General features: G+C 38.2%; 1 protein-coding gene across 5 annotated transcripts in view; it reads right to left on the reverse strand.

The window, feature by feature from the left end:
• Positions 1-23,745, reverse strand: part of MGAT4A (alpha-1,3-mannosyl-glycoprotein 4-beta-N-acetylglucosaminyltransferase A) — a 78,715-nt gene that overhangs the window by 16,071 nt on the left and 38,899 nt on the right. For all 5 annotated transcript variants that reach the window (XM_059839486.1, XM_059839488.1, XM_059839485.1 and 2 more), the window contains 7 exons: positions 17,720-17,766; positions 17,053-17,166; positions 16,362-16,437; positions 14,773-14,887; positions 6,910-7,040; positions 6,211-6,318; positions 5,622-5,815 (listed from right to left, as the gene is read on the reverse strand). In XM_059839486.1, coding sequence (XP_059695469.1) covers positions 5,622-5,815; positions 6,211-6,318; positions 6,910-7,040; positions 14,773-14,887; positions 16,362-16,437; positions 17,053-17,166; positions 17,720-17,766 — 785 coding nt within the window. The remainder of the gene's footprint in view (positions 1-5,621; positions 5,816-6,210; positions 6,319-6,909; positions 7,041-14,772; positions 14,888-16,361; positions 16,438-17,052; positions 17,167-17,719; positions 17,767-23,745) is intronic.

Consider the following 23,745-nt stretch of genomic DNA (forward strand, 5'->3'; position numbering starts at 1 on the left):
CAACAGCATTAAGCCTCCAAGATTTCTGACTAAGAACTATAAATCCAGGAACACTGCCAAGTACACAAATCTTGGATATTAGTACCATTAAGGAAGAAGCAGCATGTCCTTGGCTTAGGCAGCTCTTTTCTTCTGTCTCTGATCCATACTTTAAGGTTTTTTTCCCTTTTCACATGAAGTCCTGGCCTCATTGTTATGGGCAGAATTCCATGCCCAGAGCAAACAGCATCAGTGCCTGGGAGCCTGCCTGCCAAATCCCTGCTGTCAGTGCATCCATTTGAGGATGTTCTACTCATTAGTACAGAAGCTTATGCAAACAGAAAAACCAAAGTTCCCAAATTCTCTTTTATGTACACTAAAAGTATTATCCCACCTGAAATGTACTGACAAACACCAAAACATTTAAAATAATACACTCAAAGATTTTCAAATATTTCCTATCAGCTGACATGACCATTACAAGCTTCATAAAATGGTGTTATGCACTTTAATAGCATACATCTTAAGAATCAGAATTAAAGATTACTTCTAAATTATACAATTTATGTTTATGCACTTACATGGTTCTTGAGTTAAAACTGCCCATAAAAGGTTTAATGCATTGGGCTGAAGGGGAGGTTCTACACTGAACAGTGATTATAAACAAACAACAGCTTATACATCAGGCAAGTCACTGCTGTACTCATCTAAAACCAGAACAATTTTGCAGGTCTCTAGGTTTTGAGTGGTTGGTACTGCAAAAGCAAATGATGAGGAAGTCCCATTTCCAATTTTGGAAAGCAGTTAGGAAGTTTTTTTTTTCTGAGGTAATGCATTTGATCTTGTATCTCTCTAGCCACAGGAGGACTTCCATCCCTGTAGGATGGATGATTAATTACATTTTGGATACATACAAGACTGACTGCTATAATACTTTTTTGGTAACTTTTTTGTACTTAAAAAAAAAAATATTTTTCACTGCTAGAGAACTTGTTTTAAAAGCTGCCTTTATTTTCCTTTACAAAATATCACGCACCCATCTGTCATGTTTTATGCAGGTATTTTTCAGCACTGTCACAATAATTTCAAAGCAGACAAAATAATGTATATATTTAGTTACCAGGAGTCCAACAAGATACTATTCACATTCAATAGATTGATTTTCTAGCTTAAATAGTCAAATATATATTTTCTTGCATGACTATTAATTCTGTGTTGTGAGAAGATGCCACGGGAAATATAAGTGAGGTTAGCATCATGTGTTCCCTGTGATTCCAGTGCCCAGGACACAGAAAATGAGATGAACAGTCTCAAATACTGCACATCCAGTGCCTATGCCAATATCAGAGCACAAGATGGCAAATGTAATCTACAAGGTGGTTTGCCAAGGTATTAATATTCCACTTTAAAACTGAAATACCAGTCAGTAAGTTGTACCTCATAAAGTCACTTTATTAATAGTCAATGTCAAATTAGGATGACTACTCAGTAACTTGGTAAAAGGAGAGGCCAACCAGCTACAGGGCAGCTATAGAGTTCAAAGCAGTGATGGGGGGGGAAAGGGAAGGAAAAAAACCCAGCACTACAAGCAAAACCACATTACCCCTCCCCTAATAAAAGTAAGCAGCTAATCCTTTTGAAAATATTCCAAGGAACACTATGAAGCAGTATTGCAGAAGAGTCTGGAGCACAAGTCCTATAGCTGGAGCCAGGTGAGGGTCAGTCTCTTCTACCATGTCTCAGTGGAAAGGACAAGAGGAAATGGCCTTAAGTTGCATCAGGAGAGGTTCAGATTAGATACTAGAAATATTTTCTGCACTGAAAGAGCAGTCAAGCATTGGAATATTGTCCAGGGAGGTGATGGAGTCACCATCTCAAAAAGTTTCCAAGAGGCAACTGTATGTGGCACTTAAGGATAGGGGTGCTGGGTTGGTGGTTGCACTAGATGACCTTGAAGGTCTCTTCTAACCTTGATGATTCTGTGAAGCAGTTACATACAAGAAACAATGAGCCTCATATTTTAAAAATATAAAGCAAATTTAAATATGTATACTAGTGAGGTTGGGGTGAGTATCGGTTTTCCGTGTTCCTTTTTTTTTTTTCACAGTATAAAATATATACTTGTCTTTTCCTGCAGCTTTTTTCTTTTAAAATCAAGGTCAGCATTTAAAATACTTTTTTACTGAAGCAAACCAGAAGCCCTTTCTAAAAATATCCATTCTTAATTCCTACTGCAGAACAGCCATAAGTTATGCACTTTCAAGGGCTTTCTCAAAGTAATTAGTGCATATGTTCTTTGAAAACAACATCTGATTTGTGTCAATCACACCTATAGGGAGGACTCTGAAACTTAGTCAAAAAATAAAAGGTTGTGATGATGATGGACACCAGCATCACCTAAGTGCTGCAATGCAATGTCTTGCTCAGATGTGTTTTGACTGGTTCATAAAGAAATTCTTAAATACAATTGTCAGCTTCAATAAATAAATCTGTGCTTGGAACAGCAATGTACATGTCAAAACAACAAAGTGGATTTCAATAATTATGCAAAAACCTGAGGGAACACACATTCAATATTATTTATCTTTACAATGTAGGCTGTTTTGAGCATTTAAAGAACAGACCATCCCTTTATTTAAAAAAAAACCAAAACCAACCAACCAAAACCAAACATATCTTCAACACTGTTAAGCAATTTGTTTTTAAGAGGAACCTCCTTCAATCTACTTTCCTTCTTAAGGACTTTCTACTGAAAGAAATGCATCTATTTTCTTATTGCAAAGGATGAGACCCTAGATTACTCTTAAGGGACTTTGGTGTTTTGGCTGGAGAACTTTTGCTTGGAAAGAACCTAGAAAGCTTCAGTACAAGAGCTGTCACTAAAGTAAGCTTTAGAATGTTTCAATTTACATGTCCCTGATCTCCAGGTGTGGTTTAGAACAAGCACCATCTATTGGACTGCTTAATATTCAGCAGGAATCTGCCAGCCCGGTCTTGCATAAAATAGGCACAAATGCTACCTTCTGCTCAGTGAAGTGAGCTCAGTTCTCACTTTCAGTTAAGAGATCCTTGACAGCGTTATCCCTGACAATATTCTCAGATCTCAAAAATTAAATATTTAAAGACTTAATGAAAGCTAATTACTGAACTGCAGAAAACTCAAATTCAGTTCAGCAAAATATTTGGTGTGGAAAAATAAACTACAGGAACAAGTCAGGGCTCTGTCACAGTGCAATAGATGTGCTATTTATTCAGTCAGAGCTGTGGTCAGTATTTCCATTAAAAAACTTCATCACAAATTTATTATGGCAGTTACTAAGCAGTTACCTCAAACTGACTTGGCAGACAAAATTTCCTTTAAATTCCAAGAGCTCTTCTAATACTTAAAAGAGAAAAAGAAAAAAGAAAAATCCTGTTGCATCTTTTCACAGACACAAGATTGCTATCAAAAGTGTATTTTCTACTCTTAATTCCCACCATCAGATGCATTTCCCCACCAGGTAAGTCTTCCTAATGCTTGGTCCATTTTCCCTTTTCTGTGTTTCAATCTGCCAACCACAGTTTTATTTTTGACTGCCTCAGTAAGCATCTTTGAAATATCAGGAAATTCTACTGCTCTACTAGACCTGCACTTGCCAAATTCTGCAGCTGCTGGTCAAGTTACACAGACAAACAAATCCCCAATAATTTGAAATTACAACATCTGTAAATCTAATTAGCCACTGACTTCAGAAAGGTAAAATACTGTATTTTTGAGGACACTGTGGCAATAGAAGCTAAAAGTTATAGTAAACTTTGAAATGGCTTACAATGATAGCTGAATAGGTAGCATCATTCAAAATTGTGAACTTCCTTTGAGGAAGCAACAGAATGCAAGATGTTTCCTTTCTTCTAAAACTAAAATGCATTTCTTCAATAAATAAAAATAACAAAACAAACAAGGAAAAATCAAAACCAACAGCCACCAAATCATACAACCAAACAAAAAAGCAAACCAACCAACACAAAAATCCCCAAACAAATCCTACAACCCAATAAACCTCCACAAAAAATGTACAATCACAAAACCCCTCAGAGCAATGACAAAGAAAAAAAACAGAAAAAACCAAAAAACACCCTCCCCCCCCCAAAACCCACCCCCACAAACAAAAGAAACCCCAAACCAAACAAAAAAATACCCTGAAAAACCCCACTTCTTCCCCCCCAAAAAACAAAACATATAATCCTCTGCAGCTAAGACTATTCTTAATACAGCAGGTGGACATAACTGCCTTAGGCCTGGCTACAATTTTCCAGGGCACAAAAATGAACATTATTTTCCCACCTTTTACACAGATAATTAGTACTTTCTCATTCCCCTAGTTCCCTTCAGAATTAAGGCAGCAGGTATAAAAAAATACATTTTTCAACTGTTGGCACAGAAAAAATATTTTGCCTTTAATCCAAGGAGGTGTGGCAGTTATGCTCCTCCACACGTGCACCTTGGACAGCTAACCAGGGAAGTCTTTCAAAGCATAGCAATCAACTGAGACACTAATCTGACATCTCAAACAACAACCTTGAGTTTCACAGGTCAGACCAGTTTGGAACAACATAGTCACAAGGAACTACAGATCTTCACTGTTGTGCTAAGCCAAGGTGAAGACTCAGCCTTTGATTATGTACCAAGGTACACAAGTTGACTAACTGGATTCAGTTCAGGACAGCAAAAATGTCTCCCTCACAAGAAAAACATCCAGTCAAATTGATTCGAAGAAACTTTGTTCTACAGGCTATAGGTATTGGTCTAAAAAAAAACCCCACATAAGGTGTGTGAAGTAAGGAGAAAAGGAATCCACCAACATAGCAATACTTAACTGGACATTAAAAAAACCCAAGTATTTTATAAATCTTGAATTAGTATGTTGGTGAGACAGTAGCCAACAAAGCAGCAAATGAGTCTCAAGAAAACTAAAGGATGACTAATCTCTACAGTGCTAATTACCCTTGATTACCCTTAATTAATCTGACCAGTGGTTGAAAAGAAGTTGCCTTTAGTCCCCCATCAAATCTCAGATATTTGTATTTTGCAAGCACACCCCCCCCCCTTTCTTTTTTGTTGCATTTCAATATTTTTTAAACAGGTCAAGCTGAAATCTTAGCACAGTGACTTGTTTCAAGCCCTAAAGCTACATCTTAAAAAAATATTGCCCTTCAGAGTCCCCAACTTTCAGGTCTGGGGACATCCTTAGATGCTCCAGCAAGATTTCTGATCTGCACAACCAAGGGACCAAGGCCACAGGGCACAACACACTGTACCACACACCATGCTGCACAATTGCTCTGTAATTAGAAACAGGCTGACCAAATACAAATAGGACCAAATTGGCTCCTTTTAAATTCTCTGCATCAGAGAACACTGGCTTTGCATTGCATTTTTCATAAAGCCTCTAGATTAAAGGAAAAAGAAAATTTAAAAGCAAGACAAAATTTACCATAGTAAGAGAATTAGAGGGAAGACAGTAAGGATCACTGTTTTAGCTGAACTCCAAATATCCTACACCATTTCACTTTAGGTTACAACGACAGCCCCAAATTCTACCTTAAAGCATTCTTGGCACAAGCAACTTCATATATGACACCAGCAGCAAGTAATTACTAACCTTTCTACATTGACTGGCTTGTCAAATTTAAAGAGAATATAATCTCCAGCAACTGGTGTGACAGCCCAGAAAAAATCTTCCCCTACGTAGGTTTTTTCTAGCGTATGCCCCTGGTAGACTTTTAAAGACGTCGAAACCTCTGCAGGTGGATTCACGTGGATTTTGTGCAGTAATGGTTTCAGGAAGTCTTTATCCTAATTAAAAGACAGACAAACATCATGCTGGTCAGTCAACCTCGTTTATTATGTTCCTTTCCCAAGTGGTTACACTTAAAACAAACATCGGCATAAAATGGAAAATGAATGCATTACTCATTTTGCGGGCATCAGATCTCGTACTGCTCAGTAATATGGACATTCCATTAAAGTAAAAAAATTAGAAAAAATATCCCCTAGCAAAAATCCACATAAATAAGCTGGACTAGCACTTCTACTTTATAGTAACCAGTCTGTATCAGATTTAATTCCAGCTGGAGCAACATACATCATGCTTGAAAATGCAAGACAACAAGAAAAGGCCTTTTTTTCTCCACAATATTTTTCATTTAATCAGTCTGCTCTGTAAAGGAAGGGAAATATTTTCTACTAACTGTGAGTTTCTGGATCTTCCCTGCTAGAGAAGAGTGGAGGCCAACATGCTGGAAAAGAGAAGGCCTGAAGCGTATCCGTAGGTTAGATTTCTGTCGATCACAATGTTTCTGAAATGGTGGGGGCAAAGGGTAAGGGTGGGATAAAAAACAAAAACAAAACAACACATTAGTAAAAACCAACACAACCTAAGAACCTACGCCTATTTATCCAGTTTTTCTTGCTTTCATTCCAGAAATCTACCAAGACTGCTGTGCAAAGGTAATACTGTTCAAGGTCCTTGCACAGAATCTCTTTATTCAGCCAGGGAGTCTCTTGAGAAATGGAGGACCAAAATAAGAAGTTTATTCCCCATTTGTAACTTTCTCCAAGACTGCTATCCAAGCAGTGACATCCTGCAGAGCTTCTCAGATGGTTACATGTATAAGTTTATTTTAGGTCTGTTACACATAGAATCTTATTAGACTTTTGCTTTTTATCCTACTGCACCCATCTCTAAAATCTGAAGCAATAACAGCTATGATGCCCCTGAGAACTTCCCTCTAAAGTTCTTTTTGAGATAAAAATCTTGGCAGGAAGAAAGACTCTTCCAGAGCATGCAGTAACCATAATGTACACTATGCTGCCTTTCAGCTCACAAAAATTAACTCATTCATCATCATAAAAACATTTTAAAAGCTTTATAATAAAAAGCAACTTACAGCATCTTTCTCAGGATTACACACTTTCACCCAGAGGATATGGTCCAGGAGCCAATCAATAGGTTTCTCCTTATAAAACATAAATATGAACTCTACAATAAGAGTGATATCTGGAGACTGGAACATTTTACCTGTGGGTGACATTAAGAATAACTGGAGTTACTTTAGATTAAAGACAACACTGTCTTTTGAAATATATGAGATAGCAGATGATAATATTTGCGGCAAGACACGAAATATTAGCACTGAACAACTTGAAATTTCAATGTTATTAGAAGTTCCATACCTTTCAACTAAATAAAAACAGCTATTCAAACAAGAACTTGTCATATATCTTAGTGCTATCAAAATATTTGTATATTCAATGTACCACTACACAGTGTCTTTAAGAATAGAAATGGTCAGTTTGAAATATTAAAAGAAAGAAGAGTTATGGATTGGCATCTATTATTCCCCATGTCACAGGTAAGTTCACGTACCTGAGATGAGGAGTATTGCAAGTGTTATCTGCCCAGTCATAAAATTTCAGCTACTGCAGGTAGAGAAAGCAGAGATGTAACACCTACCACTAACTTCAGAACCTTCTGGGCAGGAAATCAAAGGGAAAGAAGGAAGCTACCAGAACATATCCAGAGACTCAAAAAGAGACATCCCACAATGACCAGAGTTTTTTTCTGCAGCGCATAGGCCATCAGCAGGACTTCTGGCAGCAGAGGTGGCTGAAGAGAAAGGTGGCCAATGTATGGGGCTACTGTGTCAATCTGAACACAGCACTGGAAAAAGGTGCCTTGCATGAAAACACTGCTACCAGGAGCAACACAGCTGGGAGTGGGGCAGTCCAAGGCTGAAGACAGACTGACAAGTGCTTGCACCAGGGACTGCACTGAAGCATTGGAACAGGCTGCTAAGGAGAATGCTTAAGGCACCCTCCCTGGAGTAGACATGTAGATGTGGTGGCACTTGGGGACATGGTTTAGTGGTAGATTTGGCAGTGCTGAGTTAGTGGTGTGACTCGATGATCTTTGAGGTCTTTTCCAACCAAAATGATTCTATGACCACATGCCAGCTAAAATCCCAAAGGCAGCCCCTGATTTCAAGGCAGATTCAGAAAACATCACCAGGTTTGCAGATGCAGTCTGAAGTCTTTGCCAGGTTACAAGAGAGAAGGCAAGGAAGAAAGACATCATGGAACAATGAATCTCTCAGGAAGACATTGGCTGAAGTGATTCAGTTCTGCAGATGTTGCTAAAATGTGGGCAGTGCTGGACTAAACAGGGATGGGCTGTTGGGGCATATTTGCACCAACTGGATCAGAGTCCAGGAGAAGCTCTATTCCAATGCAAATCTTCTGTCTATCCACACTTTGGAGTCCTGTACAACACACTGACACACAGCAGTCAGGCACAGGAAATGTCTTGAGGGTTTTTTTCCACTCCATAGACTCCTAGAGGCCTCCATAGACTTTCTAAATAACAAGTTCCACAAGTGGTAGAGGTTCTAATATTTTCTCTACTCTAAGGAAAACCAGGTGGAGTAGATGTAAAGAGGAGATCACTGGAAGAGCCTTGCCCCTTTCAGAAAGCAGGTCTGATGTAATCTTGTTTCTTTATTACTTGTGTGAAATAGGATCAGAACAAAACCAATGCAAGAATACTCAATGGAAACTCTGAGAGGAGTTTGGAGGTGTCTGAGTTAGACTACATCATGCCATGCAACAAATATGGAAGAAGCATCTGACTAAAGTACCAATTATTTCACCTGTTAGAAGGATGCTATTCTCATTATAGTAGACAATTTACACACTGGAGTGGAAAAGTAAATGTGATAAAACAATAACTGATTTGACATTGTTATATCAGCATTGTCCCTTACAGAAACTTTTCATTCAGCCCTTTACAAAGCAAAATATTGTCATCACTTTTAAGGTGATGCTGTAATGAGGTCCTCAAATAGGTATCTCCACATGAAAATACTCTGTAACTAAAATTTGAAACTCCCACTACACAAGGGACAACACCTACTAAGCTAGGGACAATTGCAAAGCTTTATTCTTAAAAGATATCAGAAAGATGTTATTTTTATTAGTACACTGTTTAACATTATTTGTGGAAGTAAATATTTAAAAATGGTTAGGAAACAATCATATGATTAGTTAAATGTTGTGTAAAAGAATCATGCAGAATAACAGCTTTCAGCTTGTCACACTTCCAACTAAACAGACCCCAGTTTTCCTGGTGATTCATCTCAGCCTACTGCTTTCAATGGCATAGGGCAGGAGAGGAGAAAAATATTGTAAGCCCTGATAAAACACCAGCTAAAAAATGGGACTAATCAGATGTTTCTGGGATTTTTATGGGACTGAAACCATCATTTCTAGGTGACAACTGCTGAGGCAGTCTGTCAGTCACATCTGTTTCCATACAAAGTGCACCTTTCCATGTGGTGTCAGAGAGATGCACAATATGTTGAGAGTCAGAATACAGAAATATCCCCACATATTGCCCTAATCTCAATTTCTCTTCCAGGATCTATACACAGCCATGATGCTCCAGAATCCTTTTATTCTTCTATTCAAGGACAGAGCAGAAGAATCACACTGACATTTTTTACTTTGACTAGCTCATCTTCTGAAGAACATAAGGATTATTGTCGTGTCCTCAGTCGCAGACCATGTCACTGAGAACTTGGCAACTTGGAAGAAGGTACAGGATCCTACAATTAAGCAAACTGAGAAGAAGAATGAAGATAAGAGTAGGAATTTACTCTTATCCCTAATTTAAGTTATCCTAATTTTACATAAAATAGAAGCAGGATATCAATGTATTATTTACCTCCATATGGCAAACTTATCTAGGCTCAGAAGCAGTTTCCTTTAGGCTGGCACTCTACTGTCCACTATGAGTCAATCACCCCAGACTTGGGGAATAATCCAATTGCCATGGTGATGTCACAGGGCACAGCAGGGAAAAACAAAGCAAACAAAACCCAACCAACCAACCAACCAACCACAAAAAACCAAACCAACCAACCAAGCTACTCTGACACATCCAACTGCAGCTAGTCAGAATAAGAGGTGAGCCAGCTTTACCTGCACTGGCATCTTTAGACCCAAGCAGGGTCCATTACACTCGCAGCACCATGGAAGTGTTCAACATTGGAGACAAAGTCTTCTCATGTTAATTTCTAATGAACAGTGGAGCAAAGATGAACAGGAAACACCCTGATCCCAAGACAAGCCCTTGTCTTCCTTCAGTAATCAAGGATAGACATCCCCATACCACTTTCTGAAATGCCGTCACCACCTTCCACACACAGCCTGGTCCAAGCCCCTCGTCCCTCTGTATAACATTGCCTCACTCAACTATCATTTCTGTCTCAGGACACCACCTGTACAGCAGTTCTGCCATGGATCCATGTCCTCTTTTTCCCACCAAAACAGTCTCTCTACAGCAGCTCAAAACCAGAGCTCTGCAGTGAAGTCTCCGGCTAAGCAGGTCTTCAAAACTCTGGATCCCTAGCTGCCACAGGAAATGGAAACTAGTCCAGTACAACTCCTACTGCAGAAATCCAACACCCAGCCCCTCTGAATCCAAATCAACCAAGCCCTTGCCTAGTCTCTCCTAGCCAAGAGCAGCAGCAGCACCAGCCTGGCTTCCCTAGGGCACAGCCACAGCCCAAGAACAAGTGGAAACATTTGCTGAGGTCCTTCTGCCCTGCAGCTCCCATGCAGCTGCATATGAGGAAAGTGCTGTGAGCCACACAACCACTGAGACACCATCCAAATCCAACCTAGGGATTGCCCATATTGGGCCATCCCCAATATGCAGTCAGAAATCATCAAGCCAAAGAGGCCTAAGCAAAACACTGCAGTGAACATGCACTGCCTCTAACTGCAAAATCTGTGAAAGAATTGAAGCAATGGCTCATCCTGCTCCATGTGAATGCACTTGGTACAGTACATGGGAACAGACATAAATCCAGGACACTCTGCTGACAAAACTTCAGAGCTTTTGGATTCTGGGCACATACAACCTACCATTGTGAAGAAACTCCAAAATCTGAAAGAACTAAGAGACAAATGTAAAATTTTGCTCCATAAAATTCTAGAGATACAAAATAGACTTTCTCCAATTTATTTATCTATATTAATAAAAATGACAATCAGGACTGAAAAAAAGACCGAAGTGTGGAACACTTTCTGATTTACTGTGACCTGACAAGACGTCTATTCATTTTTCAGTCCTTTTAAAGGCCATCCTTAGTGAATTATTATGGCTATCTCAGTATTTTGCTGGCAAACACAAGGCACACACACAGAATGAAACACTTTGTTTTCTGAATTGCCAATATCTAAATAATTTTAATTCTTCCACATGAGCATCACTAACATTTAGTCTACACCAACAATAATTTTACACCTGCAAGCACATAGTCTAGCTATAGCTGATGTTTTCAATGCTTTCCCTGGTAATGATATGCAAATTGCTGGCATTAAAACCAGAATCTCTTTGAAGTTATTTAAAGCTCAAATGTTTGACTTGCTCTGCTCTTTCCCAAACTTCAACTATGTGCACAGCTTGAGCAAAACTGCAATCAGAACAACTTAAAATAATCAGAACTACAGGCCTTAAAACATCAGGGCACAACAAGACTCAGAGGAACTGTATAAGAAAACCAAAAGGCCATTTCAGACCATTCCATGAAATGTTTGTGACAGCTGGCATTATAGGTACAGTGCAAGGATTGCAGTTCCTCTGGAAAACACTTCAGCTCGCAGGCAGTTGGAAGACAAATCATTATCCCTCATAAAAAGCTCATAGGACTTTCCTACATTAAGTCACAGGTGTCGCCGTGCAAACAAGAATCCGGAAGAGTAAAAGATACATCTCCTTCCACAGAGCTTCTTAAGGAAACAGCATACATCTCACCCATTATTTATTAGATACTTGACAGCACTTAAGACTATGCTTTCAGGATTTAAAAAAACCAAAGGAAGCAACGTCTGTTCTGTGGCAGAGGTGACAGAATTCTATAATCCTGCTGTCAGCCTAAATAGCTACATTTGCCACTTCCTCATGTAGCACTTGCATAAATTAGATTTTCAGTTCAGAAATACACTATGACAAAAAACCCCACATTTTTACCTCGCAAACTTGCAAGCTAAACAAGGTTTCCAACATCTAACAGTGAATCAACCACACCTTTCTTTTTGAGAGATTATTTCTAAATCAGTAGCATCTAGACAACAGTTTCCCAGAGAAGCCATGGATAGTCTATCCCTGGAAGTGTTTAAAGCCAGGCTGGATGGAGCTCTGAGCAACTAGGTCTAGGGACAGGTGTCCTTGTCCTTGGCAGGGGGGCTGGAACTGGATGACTTCAAGGTCCTTTCCACACCAGACCATTCTATGATTCTGTGAATTCAGTGCTCTACATTCTATCTTAGACATCTACACATAAAACTGCTCCCCAGTTACAAACTACTGTTGTTCTTCCCAAAGGTATCTGCATTACCAAATTGCCACAGTATCAATCTGCATCAAGATCCATAAAGGGATAGCAGAGATGAGAAAAATCTACATTACTTGCATAAAATTTCCAAGCAATATATGGTTATAGCACACCAATGTGTACCAGAGCCAAAAGCTTTAGTTGCTCTTATGAATACTAATTTTTCTCTCAAAGCTTAAAAACAGAATAAGTAGCTATATTGGAAGAAGAAAAAAATCTAATTTAATTTTCTAGGTAGAAAAGCAATGTTAAGATCTGTAGCCACGGCTAAATCCATCTGAAATTCTACTGATATCATCTAGTTAAAAGGAGGCAAACAAATATGATACAAAGAACAAAGAACAGGGATGCAAGCAGCAGGAGCTAACAACTAAATTGAACTACAGCTACTTTCAGAGCCCACACTGCCCAGAAGTATACAGACAGTATAGAAAAACAAACAATTGTGCTTTTGATTAAGCCAAGTCTCAGTATTAAGAACTACCTACCTACCCCACCCAGCTTAAACACTGTGCCCTCTACAACAGAGAATAAAAAGGGGGGGGTGGGGGTGTGGGTGAAATACACAAATATTAAGCAAGTTAAACGAGCTGAAATACAACTGCATGGGGTAGACAGCACACATCCAAAAGTGTAAGTTGGTTTTATGCACATTTGGTTTTATGCACATTTGATGTGTCATTCTTGCATAGTGGCAATTTGTAAGCGAGCACACTCTACTACTAAATCAGGCAAATGTAGAATAGATGTAAATTCTATAGCCCAGGAACTCCATACAGAATTTACACTTAAAGTCTAATTAGACTGGAGGTTAAACTCAAATTGTGGGCTGAGTCTGGGTTAGTGTTTAACTGTTCAACAGTAGAAACAAAGCCTCATCAAATGCTGTATTCAACCAGTCCCTGCTAACACAAAAACAGAATGTTGCAAGGAGTTCCCCAACCAAGGAGAAGCTTATTTAGGGCAAGATGTCAGTAAACTACTTAACTTCTTATTTCTCCATGCTAGGCAGCATAATTTCCTATTTCTCCCACCTCTAAGGTCACAGAACCAATTCCACAATTATTTCATTAACAGTGTATATCTGATGGTAGCCCAAAGCAGTTAAGTGATGGCCAGGTGTATAAGGAGACTTCACTCTGCCCATTTCCTTTCCTCCTCCCCACTGTTTCTGTAGGTTGAACTGGCAAGCAAGTCTCCAAAGTCTACATTCTGTTCCCTAACATAGCATGTAGGAGGGATAATTAGTGTTTTCCTTTCTACTCCAGAAACCTCTGAGACCCCCAGAGTCAGGGAATTATTGCCCACCTGATGCTGAGCTGGAAACAGGACAGCACATATTCAAGCAGCGCCAACATGCTCAGTTCTCAGTACAACCATTATGGATCACTGAGCTAAAAATGAAGCCATTCTCTGGGAAGTAGATCCAAAGGAAAGAGAACAACAAGAATTTCCAAGAGAATGACAGAATTCAGGGCTGCACTTTTATCTGTTACACACAGGATTTTCTTTCTGTTCTGAACTCAGCTTACAGCCATCATATTGGAACCATTTGTGTTGACCACAGGAATCTCCAAAGTCTGCCCCAGCTTTTGATTTTTCCTTGCATATCTCCAGCTTGCTGCTTTTAAAAAGATCATGACACATCAGTGTAGTAATGAAATAACCTTTTGATTTCTAAAATCTCTTCCAAATTTCTCTATCATTGCTTTTCTGTTAAGTCTAGTATCTCTCTATGAAAAGATGAACCATAATTTCCAGAGCACCCTGACAGTTGACCCACAACCCAAGATCCTGCATTAACTCCTCTCACTGTTGTTCATTGCCAATGACAGACTCTGCATCTAGGAAGGAACAGATTGTCATAACTTCTCCTTCATGAAGTAGAAAGATGGAGATAGAACAGGCTTTGCAACAAACTCATGCCTGCTAACTCTTGGAAATTTTGGCACAAACAGCAATGAAGTTATTTTAGGAGGAGCTAATTTTCATGGGTTTTCTTTATTTCTGTCAGTTATGTTTTAATTACATTTTCATTTTAACAGCAACAAAATTAAAAATAAATCATGCCTTGCAGTTTGATTGTTAGTATTTTTATAAAATATTTTTTGGTTATAAAAATGCCCTCTTTTCCAACAGTTTGAGTTTGCATCTGTCATACAAAAGTATATGAAACAAATGAGGGGCAAAAGCAACAACCATGAGCTAAACCAGACTTCCAAAAAAAGGCAGTGAATTTCTACTACTTGGTCTATTTCCAGTACAAAGAAGACAGCTTTGAAGTCAGATCACTATTAATTCACAGTTTGAGTATGAATGTGTCCTTTCAAACTGCAAAAGGGAACATTTTCTTACCAATGAAACCCAGCTGAGAAAATTCTAGAATCATCCAATCTTCAGAGGCAAGCTGAAGTGCAAAATTTTTTATTGTGCTGAAATAATTCTGCTTGACAACAATGTCATCTTCAAGCTAGAGGAAGGCAGAAGCAATATCAACATTAAAAAAAAGCACTAGCAAAGCAATAGAAAACAGTACAGCTAGGAAATACTGACTTATAATAGATTGCTAACACATAGCCGTATATTTCTAATGCTAGCACTGATATAAAACATAGATGTCATAGCCTGGAATAACTATTGTAGGCATCAGTCTGTCTGTTTGTGGAGAACTAATACAGAATCCTTGTGGAGAAGTTATATAGAAACTAGTAAGAATCCACAAACATATCTCAACTTTTTACTTTAGAACCCTGCTTTTCCAGCTTCTTTCTTCATAGGAAAAACATCCATGAAATAATGTTAGTCTAAGTGGCATCATCAGTAAAAGTTTAATATCTGTATTATTTGTACACAAATGTGATTGTTGACTCACAAATGAAAGAGCACTGAAAGAGTTCCTCCTCTGAGAAAAGAGGCTAAGGGACACAACATCTGCAGAGGTAGGATTCATTTCACCTGTCCAACAGAAGCACAGGTGAATAGTCCATCACCACCTAGTCCAAGCTGCAGAACTGCCAACATGGGGTGCTACATCCCTTTAATTCCCAGTAAGTGCAGCCAATTGCAGCATTAGGGATCCTGCTTCTCCTGTCCTTTCTCACAGGGCAGTCATGCCCTCCCCCTCGTGCTGGCACTAGTATTTGTGCAGCTTCTCAGTATCAAACCAGACTGTCACATGCTATTGGCTCTGCAGCTTCCCAGAGAGCTGAGACTCCAACAGCTCTCAGAGAGGAGTCAGCATAGCTTTGTGAAAACTAGATGAGATGTGTGGGACTTTACACCCCAAGGACACAGGCACAACATCTAAATAAAGATCATTAGTGCAGTTACTAAATCTACAATACCTGTAGGTAAGATGTCTACTTCAAAGCAGAAACACATGATAGGAACAATTCTGAGCTAAAGTGGAGAAGAACTACTTAACTCTGTTGTTAGAAACATCTCAAGAAAGAAAAGTTCCATGTCTATACACAACAGTCATATTAAAGTGACACTGCACTTTCAAAAGAAAATAAATATAGATTTTAGCTTCATTCCCACTAAAAACTATGCTGGCTTTTTTAGGGTTTTTTTTGTGGTTGTTTTTTTGTTGTTGTTGTTGTTTTTTGTTTTTTGTTGTTTTTCTTTTTTTTTTGCCTAGGCAACTCAACAATAATTCATTAGAGGGACAAGGAAAAAATAGTTAAGCTGCTTGGGTTCCTTCACTTTTTTTTGCTAGGCCTCTTACGACAAGTGACATAGGACAAATTACTTTTTACTTCAGAGACAGTGACACTATCCTCCTCAAATTACTTTCCCATATACCATAACCACCATACTTAATGCCCTCTTTAAATTATGGGATCAAGTTCTCTGTTCTGTGTAGGTCCTTCTGATGTGTCCAACAACATAATTTCCAGAGACACATTTGAAAACTTGTCTCAAAATAAAGAAGAAAAATTTACCTGAATATAATAAACCCCTTTTTTCTGGGCATACATCATAAGAAAACAATAATCCAAGTTTTGTTTTGTTCTCCATCTGAAATTAAATTGAAAGCTTAAGGTTTATGAAAAGATGTTATTTCAATACAAGCTGGCAATATAAAGTAAATTTCATTATGAAGAATGACACATATTAGTGAAATGTTAGGACAGCTGCTTTTGGCATTGTTCCCTCAGGAAATCCACTGTCTGAAAAAAAAAGGAACAAAGCTTTCACCTTATGCTTTAATACAGACATCAAACTGGTTTAATTTGAACCTGACTTTGTGACAACTACCTGACATTTCACTAAAAACACATGTGCATTTAAAATGGTAATTCAACAAGTACTACTGGGTTTTACCCTGTATTTCATGAAGAAAAACAGCAAACTAAAGAGTCCACATACAGGAATAAAAGTATATCCAATGTCTCAGTTCTCCTCCCAAATTTTACCACTAAATGGATTCAACCAAGCATAGGCTCTGATCATGCACAGAGCAGCATGTAGCTAAGAATGAGATGGATTCACAGAGCACTTTTAGCACCCCCACACTTGCAAGAATTACAGTAAGAAAACATTTCAAGAATTCACATCCCACTTGCCGTTTTATAAACAACTGAAGTGTGGGCGTGGGAGGAGATGGGAAAAGATCTGGGGGAATAAACCTACCTCACTCTCTCTTTTGAGTCTCCAAATGTTTCTTTCAAGTTTGTCAAGTCAGGATAGTATGTTGCAGGAGGGGCTATTACTTCCACCAAGCCAGAATTGATCTCTGTTGAAAACCTGCCAATAGAAACATCCTGAAGTCACAGGAGAGATTCTGAGTCCTGTAGCTCCTGCTCACTGTCTGTTGGAGCAGTTGTAGTGTCTGGGGATGAGGACTTGCTCACATGAGCCTTACAGAAGAACAGTAGTATAGGAAAAAGTATTGTTTTCCTTAGCATGTCTTTCAGAGCACTTCTGCCAATCAGAATCAAACACATTCTAAACATTTTTTTGTGCTTTTTCAGAAACTGGTGATTTTTTTTTTCCTACAGTTCTCTTTGAACATACAGAATACAAGGCCCTAACACAGACATCACAAATTTCCATTCATGTTTAAACAATCCCACCTGTTTATGGTGCATCAAATAATTTAATCCCACTTAATGTTTTACAGTTTAATTGATTGAATCGCTGACTCTTAATTTGTCTTACTTTTTTGTTCAAAAGTCCAAAGCTCTACAAAACAAAAAGGCATGACCTCTATTTCCAGAATATTTTTAATTGCTTATTACAACCTGATTTATTTTATCATCAATAAACCAAGAAATCCCCAATTAAAACTACAACTTACTCTCTTTCCAGGCTTGCAACAACACTGTTAACATAATCAAGATCAGTCTGGGGAAAAAAACAAACAAAAAAATGAATAGATTACTTGGTAATTCTAGAGTTACATGTCAAAAGAATGAAGTAAAATAAGAATTGCAGGTGGCTGTCCTTTAAAACCACATAAGATATTGGAGCAATAAAAGAACACAACACACATGTAACTATGTCTTACCTCTAATATGAGAATTTTTTGCAAACAGAGGGGAATAATTATCTCATCCCTACACTTAACAGAAAAGTGTCAAAACTCACGCTCTTGATGATGAAATGATTGCTGAGTGTTTGTGTAGGAAGAACTTTATGTTATTATTATTATATACAACTATAACAATAATATATAAGAAAATATTATTACCAAATAAATCTTTCTGGAAAACAGTGCATTGAACATTGAAAACACACACACACACACACACACACACACACACACACACACACACAGAGAGTCCTCTTTCAAAAGTACATCTCCTAAGCTTTGCATTTAAAGCAAATGCCCTAACCACAGAGAGCAGTGGAGCCTGCTGCCTTTCTGACTAGGGTTGCTTTTTTGCATCAGAGACTAAATCTGAGGGACAGCCAATCCCATCAATCACTCACTTCTCATGGATGCAACAATTCTAAAAATTAATCATTTGTGAAAATATAAATCGTGACATTCTGGAAAAGTCTAGATCATCTAAATTCCCAGCACTGGGCAATTATTCAACCTGGCTGTACACATGCATTCCAAGAAAAGAGAATTTGTGAACTCATAAATGTGACTGAAAACCCTGGTCTTTGTTACACTTACTAATCTAATGATTTGACATATTGTTTAAATTTTTGAAAAGAATAGTCTATAAATCAACCCAGATTCTGGCTCATGAGGATTCTGGAGAAAGAGTTGTCTTTGAAATGCCAGAAACAAAGGAACAGTTCAAATTTTTTCTGATGAATTTGTAACACAGGATATCATTAAAGGATTATACACAGAGAATAAATCCCCCCCAAGCCTTTCTATAGAACTTTTAATCTTGTTTGAGAAAGGTGCTCACCCTTTGATCCTAAAAAAATCACCATTTCTATTTTTTAAAGATTTATTTTTATGAAATCAAACATAATGCCAGTGACGCACGCTTTTCAAAACGGATAACAACAGCAGTGGATTTCTTCCAAAAGCAGATTTTAAATACCACAAGAACGTGTGAGTAGAAAGTATTTCTTGTAATTTTGCCGCAGGTATTTTCTTTTAAGTGCTATGCCTAATGCTGGGCAGAAGTTTTAGTAAGCTGGTAAGGTGCTCACAATTTAAACTCATCTCGCACTGTGCTCCACACAAGGAGACTCACAAGTCCATATAGGCCTTTATACATCATTGGTTAAATACTTTTATGGACTGTCTATACACATTTAATTGATAGAATGGAGTTACACACAACTTTTTCTGTTTTGTGTAACAGCTGCAAATCACAGTAACTTAGTGACTACCTAAAAATAATTTTAGTATATCCATCTTTAACTGAAGCATTTCTTTTTCTCTCTTTTCAAAACCTTTTAAACATTAAAAATACAGAAATTGCAGTTCAATCATCACATGAAAAGACAAAAATTTGCATTTCAGTTGCCATGCCAAATTTCACTCAGTCCAGCATTAAGAACTCCAACACATGTAATACAGTCCATACTGAAATTGCATAGAAAAATATAGGATTTATATATCTACATACACACACTCAGCAGAAACACAGCTAGTTCCTATTCAGTTTTCCAGAGATTAAAATAAATGCCAAACTTCATGCCAACTGGAATCATCTATTTGATCACAAGCTTCTGCCTTAGTGCTCATCTCCCTAGCGAGAATAGGTTTGACCTATTTTCCAGACTACCATGAAGCCTTACTACTGCTTGTAAAACCTTACAGTCTTGTACAGAAAAAAACACAATCAGAAAAAAAAAAGTCCAGAATAAGACAGTTTTCTCCCTACTTCCCACTAATTGTTTGTGTGCTTCACATGAAAGGCTGGCAGTTCCCCCAGTCAGAGCTGCAATCACAATAGGATCACATCAAAAAGATGCAGCTTGAAGTCTTCCAACCTCATATGGTAATCTTGGCTGTGACAAAAAGTCTGAAGGTCTGGTCTAGCTGCTATGAACATGAGATACAGAAAATACCACTGTTGGCTTAGTAGGCAACTTTTCCTTCTCAATCAGCAATCACCGTATCACTGCAGTGCAAAAGCAGATGACACTTTTAGAAAGAAAAAGAACACATAGATGAGAAGAGCTGATGTCATTTTTCACATGATCAAATGCATTAAAACACTGTATTCCGCCATCATTTTAAAATAAGGAGTTGTATTTATGTCTACCAGCTCCATATGAGATTCAGAACCAGGATTTCAAAACAAAACATCTTTCTACATCAGAACTTCAAGAGACAATCAAGTCCTCTCACTGCCTAGTCCAACACTAAGTAGGATCTTTGTCAACACCCTTTGACATGGACATGTCCCAAGAAGGAGGCACTTTGATGTTAATTCATACAACATCATGAAATGAGAATACACAACACATTTGATCAAGCTGTGACTATACCAAGCGAAGAGTTAAGTAGATGGAAGACTTTGTAGGGTAGCAATGGAAGGAAATTTGGAATAGCTAAATTAAATCTAAGGATCTTTCAAGCAGTATCAGTAAATTCAATCAGCAACTTAAAAGCAACAGAAAAAAAATCCATTATTAATCAAAATCTATTCTCCATTTTCAAGGAATAAGTGTTTACTGCCTTGACAAAATAATATACACGGTCCTCCTTATCAACCTGAAGGACACAAGACTGCTGGTCTCCAATCATCTTAAACAGGACAAGACAAATCCAGATTTATAAAAACAAGTCACCAAGAAAGAAAATGTGTAACTGTTCTTTAGGCTTCCAGCGAAAATCATCGGGTTGACTTTGTAGTAGACCTGATGAACTTAAAATCTGTTTCATGGTATCAGTGCTGCTTGTAACTATTGAACTGAAATGTTGCTGGTGATCGCAAGAACACAGCTAAAAATGCTTTTGTCTATCAAATCCAAAGGCATTACTAAAACTATCATTTTTTCTTTCTAAAACTCCTAAGGCTGAAGATTAAAAGAAATCCCTAGGAATTCTGGATGCATAAAAAAGAAGCATAAATGAATATTTTAAGAATAAATCCCTTTAAAGCATATAAGTGCAAAATTGTGTTAGGCCCCAACCAAAGAGTTTAACTTCCAGCCACAAAGATGCATCTTATCAATGAATCACATGAAGCCTTACAAAGAACTTTGTCCTGGTGAGTGGATCTCAGAGAACTTCATAATGAAAGGCATAAGTAGTGATGGTTATTTTAGTATCAGCAGTTCAAATCATTTGGGCTGTTCTTTCTTCCTAGTCATATGAAATTACTGATCTTCGAGACAATGCAAAACACTTGAAGTAGGACATCTTCCTTTATCCACACCAGACCAAGGATTGATTCCCATCAGCACCTTGCTTCCATCAAAGGCAGCCATGAAATGATACATGGCAAAGAATAAGAACAAGACAAGCACATACAACACCCCCTCCTGCTATCATCCATGCTCCAACTACTTTCAGTTCAGGTTACTTCCTGAGACAGATGTGATGATTTTGTGTATTTAATATTCCTCTGTAGACTCATCTTCAAGGTGCCTCATTAGCACCCCCTTGAGCCTATCTAAAGTTTCAACAAGAAAAGATTCTAGTTTACGAGATCTGTGGAGTTTCATAAGCCAGTGAACATGGCTATACCTAAGCTTTAACTGTTTACATCAACAGTTTTGACGACAAATGCATGTAGAATGTTTTGATGAATCTCTCTTTTAAAAAAGCCTCAGAGTCTGTTGTAGAACAAACTGAAGTTGCAGATTGTCAGTGAAATAAGTTTTAAACTTTCCTCTGTTTTTGCAAAATGCTGTGCTCCAATTCTCTAAAGCACTTTTCTGAAGTGCTGGCAAGGCTGCACATCAAATTTGGGATTATTCTAACATTTGTCTGAACAGACATCATAATTCTCAACAAATGCAGAAAGAGCCAGAGCAGCAGCACACTCTCCGAACTTCTTTATTGTTTTTTATGAGTGAGTGTGTGCACAGCAAAGCAGCAGAATACATTAGCTAGCAGACAAAATGAGAGGCTGGAAAGTTCTGATGAACAGCTAGCCAAATGTCCTACAAAACCAAGCTTTCTTCTTTTAAGAATCAACCCTTTCATACTGTTAAATCCTGACTTCATATCCTCAAGAACGACAGAAGGTAGACTGTTTCTAAAAATGTAAGAAAAACCATGGCATTTATGACCAAAATTTTATTTACCGTCATAAGTGGCAGATGCATAGATAAAAAATGCAACCATAGAATCTCTCAAGCTAAAAAGGACCCAAAAGGATCATGAAGACCACACCCAGTTCCTCAAATGACTACCTAAAACTAAACTATATGACTAAAGGCATCATCCAAATGCTTCTTGAGCTCTGACAACCGTGGCACCATGCCCACTTCCACCAGCTGCCTATTCCCATGACTGACCACTGAGTGAAGAATCTTTTCCTGGTGTCCAGTCTGAACTTCCTCTGATGCAGCTTCACACCACTTCCATGTGTCTTGTCACTGGTCACCAGAGAAAGGAGATTAGCATCTCCCTCTCCACTGACCACCTCAGGGAAGCTGCAGACTGTGATGAAGTGACCTCTCAGTCTTCTCTTCAAAGTTTAACAATCCAAGAGACCTCAGCTACTCCTCCAAAGTCTTGCCCTTGAAGACTTTCACCATCTTGGAAATTTATCTAGACTAGATTATCTAGATTATCCAGATCTCAATTCTTAAATGAAATCTACTAGAAGCAAGACTTACATTATTCAAGAACACCTTTCAAGAACACCCTGAGAAACAAGAATGCTAATCTGCACAGCGTGGTCATTTCATTGCTTACTAATTACAATTTTGTTTGATCTTTCATCATCCCATAGCACAGGAGTGGGATAATTTTACCACGTATTTCATATAATGACGAGCAATATGAAATTACAGCCTTCAGGAAAGGCAAACTACACTTTTATATGCCTTGAAATAGTTAAAGTACATATAAGTATCATTACCTATACACAAGGCATAAAATTTTCATAGGAAAAATCAGCCACTAATGTGGCATTTGACCTATTTGGGATATATATGCAGTAAAGACAAAGCCCTAAGGAATAAACACGCAGCAGCGGCTTCCAGTGGTTGCAGTGGCATACATATATAAACAAAGACTGTGGAAAAAGGTAGTATCATCTTTTAGAGTTCAACAAATGCAGCTGAAAAATAATTCTCTTCAGAAATACTGTGTCTTTCAAATCTGAAGCAGTGAGTTCAAATTAAATACTCAGAACGTGAGACTAAATAGCAAGGCAAGAAACAGGAGTGAGAATACTGTCATAACATAACCAGCTAATGTTACATAAGCAAAATGCAGCCTGTGTCCTACATGAGCTAATGACTTCATCTCTCCCTTAAATTCCCCCCTCCACCACCTAAGCAAGACATTTCTTTCTGTCTCCAGTCACTTCTATGATTAACCCAGTGCAGTTCAGGACAGGGTTTCATAATTCAAAAGCCTTTGGCAGCAATAGCAGGAATACAAGTATACTCTTGTACCACTCCACTCTTGTTTCTCCCTACCCTTGTGCCCTGTCTGTCAGATCCTCAATCATGAGAGCAAATATCCATATGGATTGTGCTGTGAAGCACAACAGCGTGTCAAAGAACAAGCTGAGTTTTTAAGAAGGCCAGCCAGAGCAAAAATCATCACATTACAATGCAAGACCAGACTTTCAGATGCAAGTTATGCTAGTGACATACAGCCACTACTAGTTTTGCGGAGTCTGGAAGAAAGCACATATTGCCTTGCGGCATGGGAAACCTTTTGTTCTCCTTGGGGAAGCCATTGTTGAAATGGTCTAGACAGTTTGTCTTCCAGAA

This window comes from Haemorhous mexicanus, chromosome 2 (assembly GCF_027477595.1).
Source record: "Haemorhous mexicanus isolate bHaeMex1 chromosome 2, bHaeMex1.pri, whole genome shotgun sequence".
Taxonomy (NCBI): Eukaryota; Metazoa; Chordata; class Aves; order Passeriformes; family Fringillidae; genus Haemorhous; species Haemorhous mexicanus.